The sequence below is a fragment of the Callospermophilus lateralis genome, chromosome 20 (assembly GCF_048772815.1).
Source record: "Callospermophilus lateralis isolate mCalLat2 chromosome 20, mCalLat2.hap1, whole genome shotgun sequence".
NCBI lineage: Eukaryota > Metazoa > Chordata > Mammalia > Rodentia > Sciuridae > Callospermophilus > Callospermophilus lateralis.
In genome coordinates, this window is record NC_135324.1 from 19,307,010 (window position 1) to 19,320,519 (window position 13,510).

Below are 13,510 nucleotides of genomic sequence, written 5' to 3' on the forward strand. Positions count from 1 at the left end.
AGATGTCACAGCTGAGCTGTTCACGCGGTTCAGTTCAGTACCCAGAAAGAAGGGCTCGGAACCAATGCGGCCCATAGGTATGGAGAAGAGCATTCTCCCAGCGAGCCAGATCAAACAAAAAGTGCACACACACACACACACACACAGACACACACACACACAGGAGACACCCAGTGACGACGATTTAATAAGGTTCCTTACGCGGGTTTTTATACATCCCTTACATTCGCTGCTCTGAGTAGATGACAGAGATCATCCTCCCAAAAGCTGAATGAAGGAGCTGCGGAGTCAGCTGCCACAGCCCGCTCCTGCCCCCCCCCCCCCCCCCCCCCCCCCCCCGCCACCGGTCTGGGCTGAAGGAGGGAGCACCTTGCAATGGTTCCGCTCTGGGTTTTATTTGCAGATGCAAACGCTGATGTGTTATTTCTCCTAAAACTTGTCATGAGCACAGGGCCCTGATCAGGACCTGCGAGGAGTTCTGCAACCTGCAGTGAGCCCAAGATTCCAGGGGACTGGTGTCTCGTTCCTGTCTGCAAGACTCCATCTCCCAACCCTCGGCGTGACGGACTAGCAGGCGGGGCCTCTTGTGAGCGTGGTTAGTGCCCTTCTGAAAGGGACCTCACCCTCTTTGCACCAGACGAGGGTACAGAGATGGGCAGCTCTCTGCACGCTGGAAGAGGACCCTGACGGAAACCCGACAGCACCAGGCTCCTCGCCTTGGACTTCCTGCCTCTGGACTGCAGCTGTGGGCCACCAAGCTAGGGTATCACAGCGGCCCCAAACTAGGACGGGGATCACACTCAGCACAGGCACATGGAAGGCATTCCACAGCGGCCCTGAGAGCTGTGCGGGGTGGGCCGGGCTCCTCCCCGGCCCTCTCCTCCTCACCCGCCAGCCCCAGCCACTGTGGTGACGTCAGCCAGATGCCTGTTGCAGGTGCCGGCAGCAGTCTAGCTGAGGGCCCAGCCTCCCAACTCCGGGCCTCCCTCCCTCTGCATAACTGCCAACAGCTCTCGTCAAGGACACCCCAACAGCACTAGAGAGCGTGTATTCAGCTTGTGAATCAATTTTTCTCGTTTGCCAGACTCCTGGAGGTGACAGAGGCCCCCAAGCCAGGATTCAGGACCATTAGATTCTAGGGAATAGGGGACCTCCGCAGTAAACGGTCACAATACCATCGACCTTGAAAATAACACCAAGCCTTTTGTGGGGAGCCAGGCCCTGCACTGAGCAATTTTATAAGCAGAACCTCATTTCATCCTCCCTACAAGCTACAAAACTGGCATGGCTTTAAGGCCGAGGAGACAAACTCCAACGGCCGAGTGCCCTGTCCATCCAAGTCAGGACCTGAACTCTGTGATCAGGAGTCGACTTTGTTCTCGCCACGCAACACCACCTCCTGACCTCCCCACGGGGGTGTGCTGTGGAATGGAGGAAAATACACGGGAAAACCAGCTGCCCTTGAATTCTGTAATCTCGAAGGCGGCTTGAGGGCTCAGGAAGCCGCTTAACTGCTTTGAAGACCCTGTTCTCTGTTCTAGGAAAGCGGTTCAGTGTCTCTGCTCTGCCTGTCTGCTGCAGCACTGGTGAGACAACTGGACAGCGTTCCGGAGAGCTCGCTGCAAACTGTCCAGCAAAGAGAAGCCTGGACCGGGTGTATCCTCTGCCCCAGATGACCTGAGAAGGGACCTTTTATTTTTTTTTTTTTTTGGTACTGGGGATCTAACTCAGGGGCACTTTACCACTGATGCATGTCCCCAGTCGTTTTACTTATATATATATATATATTTTTTTTTTTAATTTTGAGGCAGGGTCTTGCTAAGTTGCTAAGGCTGGCCTTGAACTTGTGATCCTCCTGCCTCAGCCTCCTAAATTGCCGGGATTACAGGGTGTGCCTCAGAGCCCAGCCTGAGAAGGGATCTGTAAAGACACCAGTGTCTCTTCTTCAGCATATGTGGTGGGAGGAGATTCTGAACCTAAAACTATTTTAACTGCCTCAAAATATACCTATCTGACCTACATGTGAAAGGAGAACAGGGCTTCTGAAGGAGACAGAATCCCGCCTTTGGGGATGCTAATAAAACCCCAAGTCTACAAAGAGAAGGGGATTCCTTGGATGGTGCCACTTCTCTTGTGTTTACATTCCAACCGGATCAATGCCATATTGACGACTGATAGTAACATGAAGCACGCTGGTGCGGGGGACGGCCAGGCGCCTACCGTGCTCTCGGGCCGGCACAGCTCGCGCACCTCCTCCAGCCGCTCCCTGGCAAACCCGAAGTCGGCCTGCTTCCAGAACAAGTCCTGGGCCGCCTCCACGCTGTCCATCCTGTTTGCAAAAGAAAAGCTGCTTTTCCCCCTTCACCTCTTTCTGGGCTGGAGTTCTCTGTCTAAACATTAAGTTGTAGAAATCTGCTTTACTTTGATTCTTTTTTTTTTTTGGCATATACTATCATCATTTCCCCGTAACTACTCCTCTGTAGGTGAAGCTACCAGCAGAAGCTATTCACAGACTCATGGGCTCAGGAGGAGAGACAGCACCCTACCCACCTCACCCTAACGGGAAGCTTCTTGCAGAATCCCGGGGAAGCTCTCCGTTGTCTCCCCTGCCTACCCTGGGGAGGTGCTGTCCAGGGCCACGCACTGCTCTCTCCCTCTGCCAGAGGAAGTGACCGATATCCCCACCCAGTGTGAAGACAGTCAGTTGAGTACAAGACCGGACTGGCAAACTAATACCTAAAGAATGACTATCTAAGTCAAAACGCCTCGCTGGCAAGCAGGGTACTGGCAGGCCCTGCCCAGAGAGCAGGAGTATCACGGGGAGCAGGGTATCTATTCCCTGGGGGAACTTACCATCCCAGGCTGCAAACGGGGTAACCAAACCTGAACGCTGGCTGGCAGGACTTCTCGTAACCCCAGCAGTAGTTCAGGTTTTCCAAGTGCTCCTGCGACAGGAAACACGCACACTTAGACGGGTCTCCTTTCTGGCACTTAGAGGGAACGCTCAGATTTTTCCCTTCACAAAACACACCTGTACAGAACTGTCGTATTTTACCCTAGGATTCATGTTCCCAGAGTAAATTCCGAGACGAGCAGTCTCGCTTCTCAGTGGCTGCCTTAATCACGCCTGTGTCTGTCCTAGCCAAACGTCCAAGCTCTTTAGCTAGACCACCAAAGACCATTTGATTTAGAATGTCTTTAAATTCTGGCTTCAAAGATGGGCTTTCTCAGCGGGCAAACCGAGCAGATGCGCGCACTGGAATTTCTGTTACTAAAAGAAGCACAGCTAACTTGAATGGAGCAGGAACTTCGCTCATCAATCAAGGTCAGCAGAAACCCCCAAGGTCCCAAGGTCACACCCTTGAGGCCCCGGAGGGACACGGAAAGGGCTGCAGGGCCAGGTTCCTCTGCAAGGCGCCAGGAGCAGCGCTGGTTGGATTCCAGGAACTGCCTTTTCATGTGCTTCCTGCACCAGCATGTGGGAAAGGAAGCGTCTCCTGGTGCCCAGCTTTGATCTCCAAGGCCCTCTGAGACGTCTTAATGGGCCCCTATTTGAGGCCTTTCCAACCTCAGAGTCTTGCTTGGGGAGAGAGGCTGAGGAGCGATTACTGAAATTCAGCGCCAAGGGACCTCTTAAGTGCCCTTGAAAAAGGAAGAGGTGCGAATTCTTTACTTGGGATGAATGTTCTTCTCTGCCTAAAAGCTGATTTGCTTCATTTATAGAGTGTGCAGACAGGACTGGGTGCCGTTTTAGCAGCGGCTTAGACACTAACGGTCACTCCTGTGCATGGACATGGTTTTCAGACAAGTTCAGTTCACTCAGAAGTGTGGTGGGATGAACCGGCGCAGTAACTGGCACATCCAAGAGTCAGAATCCGACCTTCAGTTTCACACCGTTACAGCAGAATTAGGAAGCCAGCCCAAACCCCGACCTTGCAGAACGGGTGACGCCTAATGCCTACCTTTAATGGGCAGTGTGCGTCCTTCTTGCAGAGGGTGGCGATGTGCCTGTTGCTGTGCAAGAAGCGGGGAATGTGCTCCTGGTGCAGGCGGAGGCTGGCGTAGTCGAACAGGGGCTCACCCGGCGCCCTGTGGGCCTCGGGGGCAGCCCCATCTTGACCTCTCAGGGAGACTTCACGCAGTAACGCTCCAAAGACAAGCAGCATTAACATAGCAGCCTCCCAACCTAGGCGGAAAACAAACCCATCTCCGTGAGGAAGTTTCCTTGAAGAGCCAAAGAAAAGGTCCAGCGCTAAGTGAGCGCCATCACAGCGTTCTTCGCTGCATCACTGAGTGAAGCTCATTTGCCAAATGCTCACTGAACACCTGCCCTGTGCCCGGCCTCGTGGTAGGAGCTCGCTACGCACAAAGGGAGAGGAGAACATCACATCCCAAATACATTAATTTGACATACGTAGGGTTGGATAGTCAGAGAAATTGCAGACCCCTGCAGAGTCTGAGAAGCTGTCCTGTCGTAAAGAGAAGGGTGCACAGCCTCCTCAGGAGACGCGGAGGCAGGTCCCGGCTTTCCAACCCACCACTCCCCTTTGGGTCTAGGAGTGCTAAGCTTGCGTGGGTCTGCTGCCTGGCCCCTGGCAGGGATCAACACAGATGGCTGGGAGAGGCCTGCACAGCAAGGCCACCCTCGATAGCTGCTCAGCCTCCCCCGCAGCCCTGGGGCTCCACGTCCCCCACCCCAGAAGCCCAACCCCACGCCCCTGTTAGCTCCACACGAGGTTCAGCCCTTTTGGGGCTCAGAGGCCGTGCTGATTAGCACCTAAGAAGATCTGTATGTTCTTTCCCCTGTTGACTATGGTTGATTTATTTTACAGAATAGAATTACCAAATCTTGAAGGGAAAAAAGAGAACACTGAAAACTTCCCCCAGACCAAGCTACACTGGGCAAGAGAGACCAGTGCTCTCATAGCTTGTACCCTAGGGCCAAAGAGAGAGACCACTGAGTGGAGAGGCATTCCAGATGAAAACAGGGCTGCAGATGAGGCCAGGGGCCCCAGACTACCTCTTCAAAAGAAGAAAGCACACGTTTCCGGCTCTGCTGGGTGCAGGATTTCCGAGGCAGCACCTCAACAGCGCCTCTGTTGAGAAGGCAGCCACAGAATCATGAGGGACTGAGTGTGGCTGTGTTCCAACAGGACTTCATTGACGAAAACCACCAAGCTGACTCCTGAGTAAGGTAATGTGGTAATACGGCAGCCGCACAGCACAGGAACATGAACACTGACCTCGTCACCTGGGCCTGAACCCCAGGCTGTAGCTCCCTGGTGAGCAAGTTGCTCAACCTCTCTGGGCCTCCACGTTCCCACCTGTAAAATAAAAATAACAGGGAGCATTCTTTCACAGGGCCGCTGTGTTGACAGGTGGATCATGCACCCGGAACAAAACAAGAGCTCTGTGAGCATTCGAGACAGGATAGGGAGCGGTACGGAGTGCTAGGGAAGTGTCTGGGGACGAGGAGTCACCCCAAGAGCACAGGGCGGAAGTCAGACCCACTTTAGGAGTCCCTTGGGAACAGCAAGGGCGGTGACATCCCGAGCCCACCTTCCAGCAGGGACAGAGGTCAGCGGTTGGGAGTGGCATGCCTTGGGAACAGCAGGAGAGAAACCGAGCGGTCTGCCCCAGACTCACGCTGGCCTTAAAGCCGTAACACTGTGGAACACGACCTGGTCACAAAGCCTCCTGAGTGACTCAGCCCCCAGGAGGGGCAGATCTCAAACACCTCCTGCACAAACCCAGGCGTGAGCGCTCCACTCTCAGCTCCTTCAGAGGCCTCTTTGCCCCATTGTTCTGGTTTCTGTGGTTTTTTAAGGGCCCTGCCATCAGAGGGAGCCATAACCTGCCGCATGCTCCTCAGTAGGGGTTGGGGGGGACAGGACCACAGAGCTTTCAAATCAGCCTCCACTGACTCCAGGCCTCTAGCCTACGCTGCTGAGGTCCACACACCTGGAGCTTCAGGGCCAAGGGGTCAGAGTGCACATCGGGCCCCCACCAAGACATCCCTCCTCCCCGGAGAACGGAAAACGCAGGGGTCTTCATCTAGGCAGCCCTGAAGAACAGGTGCTTGCCTGTTGTAAATCTGATCCGAAATGACGTTTGCTGTTGGGATTTTATACAACTTAAGAAGATGTGGCGACAGAAACAATGACTTGACTTATACTGAAGCTACTTACCTCTTGAATCCTCAGAACCACCCAGAAGTTGTTGATGTCTCGGGTCTCTAAACCCTGTTGGAAAAAACAAACAAACAGACAGACAAAAAACATCACCTCAAGAGCATGCCAACGTAGACTTTGATGTTTGGGAGATGACCAGATGGAAAGGAAATATAAGGAGAGAAAATAATTCACGAGGCTTAGCCAGGAAGCCCAGCTCCGGACAGTCTCTCTTTTCGTCCCTAAAAGCCGCAGGTCTCAAAGCAAGCCCAAGGCCCAGCTCTCAATATAGGGACCTGGCCAGCAAAGTGGGCTGTTGAGCAGGAAGGTGACTGCCCACTTTGCACAGCCATGGATGGTACAGGCCAAGAGAGGTCATCCCTCAGCAGGGCAAACACGTCCCCCTCTCTGCAGAGCTGCCAGTGGCCTGGAGGTGTGTGGACAGGCTATCCTACCCTTTGCCTGGCCCTTGGGGTAACAAAATCATTCAATGTCTTGATCCAGGTCTGAGCTGTGGTTATGTAAGTCCATTGTCTTGAGGGAGCTCTGGCCCTACGTGAACCCCACCCCAGGAGAAAAGTAACACTTGGGCATTTAGATTTTAGGGAAAATGTAAAGAGGCAGATGGGAAACCTACCCCTGGCTTAAACTGAATGGTGGCGGCTTCGGGTGTGTGAAAGCAGTCTTTCTGGGGTCTGTCCTCTTGCATGTGCCTGGCTGTGCAGGAGGATGGTCCAGGGGGTCCAGCAGTGGGCAGCCTTGGGAGCTGTGCTGCCTATCTCCAGCCAGCAGGGCTGGCCTCCTCCACCTCCCGGTCCCTTGGTGGGACTTCCACAGGCCTAGAAGCAGAGAGGGAAAACGGCGAAATCTAACAAATGACAAGAGAGATGAAACCTGGGAGGGACGGAGCCACAGTGGCGACACAGCAGCGCTCTGTGACAGAGCTCTGAGCCAGATGCAACTGAGATGCAAGGACTCCCAATTGCCGGGTCCCCACCTGTGTCGCCAAGTCCCGCGGTGGGTATGAGCCGGGCTCAGAAAGGGCTTGGCGGCCCGGACGGGGTCCCCCAGCTGTCTGCCACGACACCAGCCCCCTCCCCAGTCTGGCGGGCCGGCAGCCAGCGCCCTGGAGCCGCGCAGACACTGCGCCCTGTTGGCGACCCCGGCCAGGCTCTCCCGGGACCGCCTGGGCGCCGCCACCCGGGGACCCGGGCGCACCCGGGAGGGCCTGGGAAACACGGCCGACTGCGCGCAGCCGGCGGCCCGCGTGATCCGGGGCCCTGCGCGCCCCAGCCGGCGCCCGAGAGGCCAGGCGCGGAACGGGCGGGCCAGGAGGGGTGCCCGCCGCCGTCCCTGCGGCAGGGAATGGGGAGGCGCGCGGAGGCTCGGCCCTCCCGGAGGCCGCGGCCGGGCAGCGCAGAGCGCGGGCGCAGCTCGGGGGTCGCGGAGAGGCCCACCTGGCGCCGCGGAGACGGCGACCGGGGCCGCGGGGAGGAGGGAGTCGCCACACCCGCCACCGCGCTCGCCGGAAACCTCGGTGCGCCGCGGGGCCAGGGGGCGCCCGGGAGCAGGCGGCGGGCGGGGCCGCGGGGCGCGGACGCGGGGGGGGGAACCCGCGACCCACCCGGCGGGGCCCGCGCGGGCCGCACTCCCCCCAGCGGAGGCCAGTGCCACCGCCCGGCCGGCCCCTGCCGCGCCCTGGCCCCAGCTCGGCCCGGCGGCGCGCTCCCGGGCTCTGGGCCCCGGCTGGAGGACGACCTGGGCTTCGCGCCCTTCCAGGTGCACGGAGTCCCTCCTTCCCTCGCGGGCTCCACGCGGAGACCGCCCGCCGCTGACCCAGCCGCTCCCGGGGTGAGGCCAGGAGCCCAGGCGCGTCCCCAGGGTGCTCTCACCTGCTGCCCGTCGGCAGCGAGTCCAGAGCTGCTCCTGAAGCTCGTTTTGCAGGTTCCGTCTTTTATTTCAGGGGCCACTGCTTACTTATACCCTCCCCGGTTGCTGGAAGGCCCAGCCCCGCGGCCTTCTGCTCCTGGCACCGCGCCCCCGGAGCTCGGTGAAGTGGACCATTGAGCGCTGACTCAACCTGGACCCACTAAATGAAGTTGACGCGGCAAAAATAAACACGCCCAGACGTAAAGTCACTAGTGTTAGGTAACGTGATCCCAGAGGCCTAAGAGTTCCGTTAGTACTGTGCTAAATCAGGAATTTAGGATGCTGAGCTCTTTCTTTTTTCAAATAATAGCAAAAGCATATATAGTATTTAACATGTGCCAGGCATTATTCTAAAACACTTTACAAGTGGCGATCCATTTCTCCTTCATGTTAGGAAGAGTCTCTGGGGGCTGGGGACATAGCTCAGTGGTAGGGTGCTTGCCTTGCATGCATAAGACCCTGGGTTCAATCCCCAACACCAAGGAGAACTACTACTTCATTATTTCATACTCTGCCTACCCACATCAATAAGAACAGTAATTTTGTTTTGGTGCCAGGCCAGTAATTTTGGTTTTCTTTTGTTTTTGAGCCACACCCCCAGTCCAGGACTGCAATTCTTTAAAAAAATGCTTTCTCAGCCTGTTGGCTACCCTGCTATTTTAGTCATTACAGGAAATGTGGCTTTCCTGTGAGTTCATTCTAAATAAATCATTGTAAACAAGCCACTTTTACACTAGAGTGATGTACAGTTAAAACGTGTGTATGAATACCTAGGAAACATTTCTAAAAATAGATTAGTCTAATTGCAAAAATACACAAACCAATCGAATTACTGTGATATCTACATCGTGCTATATTTAATGGCTACATATTGAATGGTCACTCAGACTTAGAGGAAACATGATAAAGCTTTTAAAACATGAGACTGAATTCTATGTTACTATGACACCCATTCTCAACATTGCATTTTACCCCCCAAAATCAATGTTAACATTTAATTTCTAACTTTTCTGCAAGTTTACATCTAACATAATTTCGAATGTCCACCAATAGGAGACTGGTTGAAACTATGGTGTCAACTTTCTGTTACTGTAACAAATTCCTAAGATAACCAAGGTGTAAAGACAAAAGGTTTATTTGGGCTCACAATTTTGAAGGTTTCAGTTCATGGCTGATTGGCCTAGCTGCTGTGGGACCTGTGGTGAGGCAGCCAATCAGGGTGGGGAGAGCAAAGCCAGTCAACCATGGCTGGGAAGTGAGGGGAGGGGACAAGGCTGGGGACCCATCATACCCCCCTGCCTTAGTTTCCACTTCCTCTCTAAGCACCATGCTAGCACCAAGCCTCTGGCCCACAGGCCTCTGAGGGACACTGCAGATCCAAACTAGAGCATCTGGTCTTCACAACACAAGGCAGAGCTGCACAGGTGTGAGGACTGAGGGATGGGTCCACGCACTGCCAGGTGTCGCTGAGGGTACAAGGGAGTGTAACCTGCACGCACCTAGGAAAGAGGCGAACACACACACACACACACACACACACACACACACACCTGTACCTGCTATCATTTCACAGAGGGACAAGCACTAGTCAAGGTGATCACCAGTAGGGAAAGGAAGGGATATAGGACAGGCCCACATACAAGGCAGCGTCACTGAATACCCTTATTTACACGTGGCCTTGGGACCATGTGAATATGTGACATTATAAAACACAGTTTTAAAAAGCAATCTTGAAAATTGATGGAGAAATTAATCAGCTGTATCTAAACGCTTCAGGGTTGTGGCCTGCCAGACAGAGAACTACCCCAAGCAACTCTGAAATGTGATTTCTACATCCTTAGTGGATTGAATCCTCCAGACTGGAGGAATCACAAAAACCGTGTGGACTCTTTAGTAATTAAACTGTTGGTGGCAACGTTGGTGTTGTGGAATAAACCCAGTAGGTGTATCAAGGTGGTACCCTTGAAGCTCAAGTTTGGGCCTGCAATATAGAGGAAAGCTTGATGAGGACATGTAAGCATCCTGTAGTTCTGGATCTCGCTTGGGAGTCTCAATGGGAAGACTTACTTTTTCTATGAAAGTTTTCATGAAAACCAGTGTCTCCCAGAACCACATTACAAAGGCCTAAGTGTAAAGTACTCCGCAGAAAAGGCACCTGTTATTCCAAGGCTGTGATCTCTACAAACCATTTCCCACTAAAAGAAATGCAAACACCCCCCCCCCCAAAAAAAAAAAAAAAAAAAAAAAGGATGATCTTGGGTCTGGGAAGGAAGTGGGCAGAAGAGCTGGAAGCATCCCACTTCAGGACGCAGGGAAGCAATGAAAGTATCAGGCAAGGGAGGAGCCATCTGCCAACAGTCCCAGGACAAGATGTATCATCATCCGCATATTAACTGTTGTGGACTGAAGCCCAGCTATCTTCAAATAATCATACTGAAGAAGACACAGCCAACCAGCCACACAGGCCAAAGTCTGCCCTGTCCACCTTTGATGACATAAGACAACCGACCCTAAACAAAGAAGAACCCTACCCTTTCTAAGTGAATTGTGATGGCATGGTTGATGTGGAGTGTCCCTTTTTACAATGACATGCAGGCTGTGAAGATGGGAAGGGAATGGCAAAACAGCACTCCACCCTACAGACTCCGTAAAGTCACAGATTTTGGAGTGGTCACCGGAAGGACAGGATTCCATGCCATTCATGTGCTGCTGGAATAGCACACTTCTACCTAATGAAGCACTCAGTCAAGTAACAGTGGCCTCTAGATCCAGGTAGAGGAGACCGAACACATAGATCACACACACAACCAGCAACAATCCAGATGCAGGGAACTCGAGTTCTTCAGGAAAAAAGAACAAAGGACTCAGGTGCTTCTACTAATAGGTAGAAACAGAGGGAGAGGGAGAGACCATGAGTTTAGATTCAAGACACAGAGCAACAACCTCAATGAGCAAGTCTTCTTTGCATCTTGATTCAAAAATGAACTTTAAAAAATGATTTTAGACAACTTGGGAAATATGAGCATTGACTGAGTATTCAATATTAAGAATTAGTTTTTCAGGTATGATGATGTGATTTTTTTAAGTCCTTAGAATTTAGGGAACATATGTAAATATAACCAACCCAATTATGTTTGAAACTTGCTCAAAATATGTGTAAGGCTGAAACGGACGCCCACTGGGGTGTGAATGAAACAGGATGGGCCAGAGCTACTGAATACTTGGACATTCGTGTTTGAAACTTTGTGTGATCCAACTTCTCACGATTGCATCAGAAGCCCGCTGCCGTTCACGGCTACCCCCAGGCACCTGGGACAGCTTCAGGGGAACATAGCTTCGGTTCTCCCGTGCAGCCGATTCAGTCACAACTTCAAACTACTGAAGATTTAAGGGAATAAAATTTGGCGGAAGTTGACCTTGTGCTATAGTTTATCTCTCTGCTTCAGATTTTAGAGCAAAACACTGAGAAGCATCACACACAGTTATGGGCCCATCAAAGCCCGGATTTGGGATGGAACCAACAGCACATATTTGAATCCCATCTTTGTGATTTACTTGCCATAAGACTTTAAGCAAGTTACTTGACCTTTTTTTCATTGAAAAAAAAAAGAATTGGGGGTGACAAAGGTACCAACTTTCAAATGTTGGTTTAAAGATGAACTGCAGGCACGTAATTCCTTCCCTAAAATTCTTGGCACCATATATATTCCTCCATTTTTTTTTTATGGAATACGGCTGTATACCATTTACTACCCCCCCCCACTGAGCCCCACCCAGGTCACACCCCCATGGCCTCACACGGCACTTCTGTAGCAAAATGCATGCACATGCACACTGAGGGCATGACGTAGCGGGCCCAAGCTCTGCAGGTCAGAGCTTGTCACCAAAGTCCACCTGATGGCAAACATAGACATGCGGGTTTCAGAGCAGTGGCTAAGGGTTGTCCTACCTAAGTGCATTTCCTGCAGCGCTTGGGGAAATGCAATACTGTTTCCTACTATCATCTGAACATAGATTTCTGAATGCTGTATGTTTTAAAAATTAAGATTATAATTTGGAAAGACAAAAATGGAACACCTCATTCAACAAGATCCATCAAGGAAGGAAGAACTTTTAATATTATAGCAACAGAAAACCTCTCATTACTTCTTGCTTAGTATTACTTGAGGTTAAAATATTAAACTTTGAGCTCTCTTTGGGGGAGTATAGGGGAATTCCAGACAGCTCCAAGAGTAAATTTTTTGTATCACAACTGCAGATTACTGGAGCATTTTGAGTTTTCTGAGGAAAATTATTTAAGTACTGAGAAGAGAGAGTTTAATTTCCATTCTATCTTGCAAGAGGATCTGGTTTGCTAGAAGGTGCAAGGGATAAATGTGGCAACAGCTACTCAAAATGGTACAGCTAATCATGAAAAATAATATGGAATATACTAAAAAATTTTAGAAATACAGCTACTATATGATCAGCAATTACACTTCTCAGTATTTATCCAAGATAACTGAAAATAGAATCTGGAATAGAAGAGAGATTAGCAATCTCACCAACTCTGCAGCACTAGAAATAATACCAAGAAAGGTCAACAACCAAATGTCCATAGATAGGGGAACAGATAAGAGAAAATGTGATGTATACATGCAACAGAATGTATTTATAGGGTAATAATGTCTGACTCATCTGTCTGTCTTTCCTATCCCCAGGCCCCTACCCTCCCTTCACTCCCTTCACTCCCCTCCACCTCATCTAAAGTAACTGAGTCTTCACTAGCTTCCCCACCCTTGGAGTGAGTTAGCATCTGCAGAGCAAACACTCGGACTTTGGTTTTTGAGGATTGGCTTATTTCACTCAGCATGACATAAAAAGCACTTTGAAGTTGCAGAGCTTCATGACAGAGCAATATGAACTGAGGCACAGAGGACACATGTTTTCTGCTGTTCCTGAATACAGACACAGCAGAAAATCTTCAGGCATGTCTCATTATTCAGAGTAACTCAAAGAAAATTCGGCCTTATACTTATTTCCTTAAAACATGAGTTCCCAAGTAATATGATCTTCATAAACCAATGCCATCTTCACTGACTAGTACTCAGTACTGTTAACTATGTTCCTCTGTAGTTTCAGCCATACTTTTAATCCTCTACAAAACATGTGACTGAAGTTCTTAGAGTTGAAAACTGACCTAGAATAAGGACAATTAGTTCAATTGTTGTTTTTATGGAAATGAACAACAATTAGAACACAGATGAAATATCTAAAGTCATCAGTCACTTTCTCTTTTTTTTTTTTCCTGCTATTTTCTAAGTACCATAATCATAGGCTTTTAGTAAATGTTCAAATACAACTTTTAGTTAATAAATCTAATGACAAAGTGAGGGATCACGAGGAAAAATTTTTCCTGAATATTCTTTTCA

General features: G+C 51.0%; 1 protein-coding gene across 4 annotated transcripts in view; it reads right to left on the bottom strand.

Moving 5' to 3' along the window:
* Positions 1-8,244, bottom strand: part of Eogt (EGF domain specific O-linked N-acetylglucosamine transferase) — a 30,389-nt gene extending 22,145 nt beyond the window's left edge. For 2 of the 4 annotated variants that reach the window (XM_076841126.2, XM_076841129.2), the window contains exons 1-7: positions 7,628-7,708; positions 6,808-7,009; positions 6,189-6,242; positions 5,244-5,324; positions 3,963-4,186; positions 2,854-2,945; positions 2,221-2,329 (exon numbers count right to left, since the gene is read on the bottom strand). In XM_076841126.2, coding sequence (XP_076697241.1) covers positions 2,221-2,329; positions 2,854-2,945; positions 3,963-4,172 — 411 coding nt within the window. In that variant the 5' untranslated portion in view covers positions 4,173-4,186; positions 5,244-5,324; positions 6,189-6,242; positions 6,808-7,009; positions 7,628-7,708. Of the gene's footprint in view, positions 1-2,220; positions 2,330-2,853; positions 2,946-3,962; positions 4,187-5,243; positions 5,325-6,188; positions 6,243-6,807; positions 7,010-7,167; positions 7,509-7,627; positions 7,709-8,062 lie in introns of those variants that run through there. The other 2 variants (XM_076841127.1, XM_076841128.1) reach the window with 2 other exon arrangements.
* Positions 8,245-13,510: the final 5,266 nt, after the last annotated feature.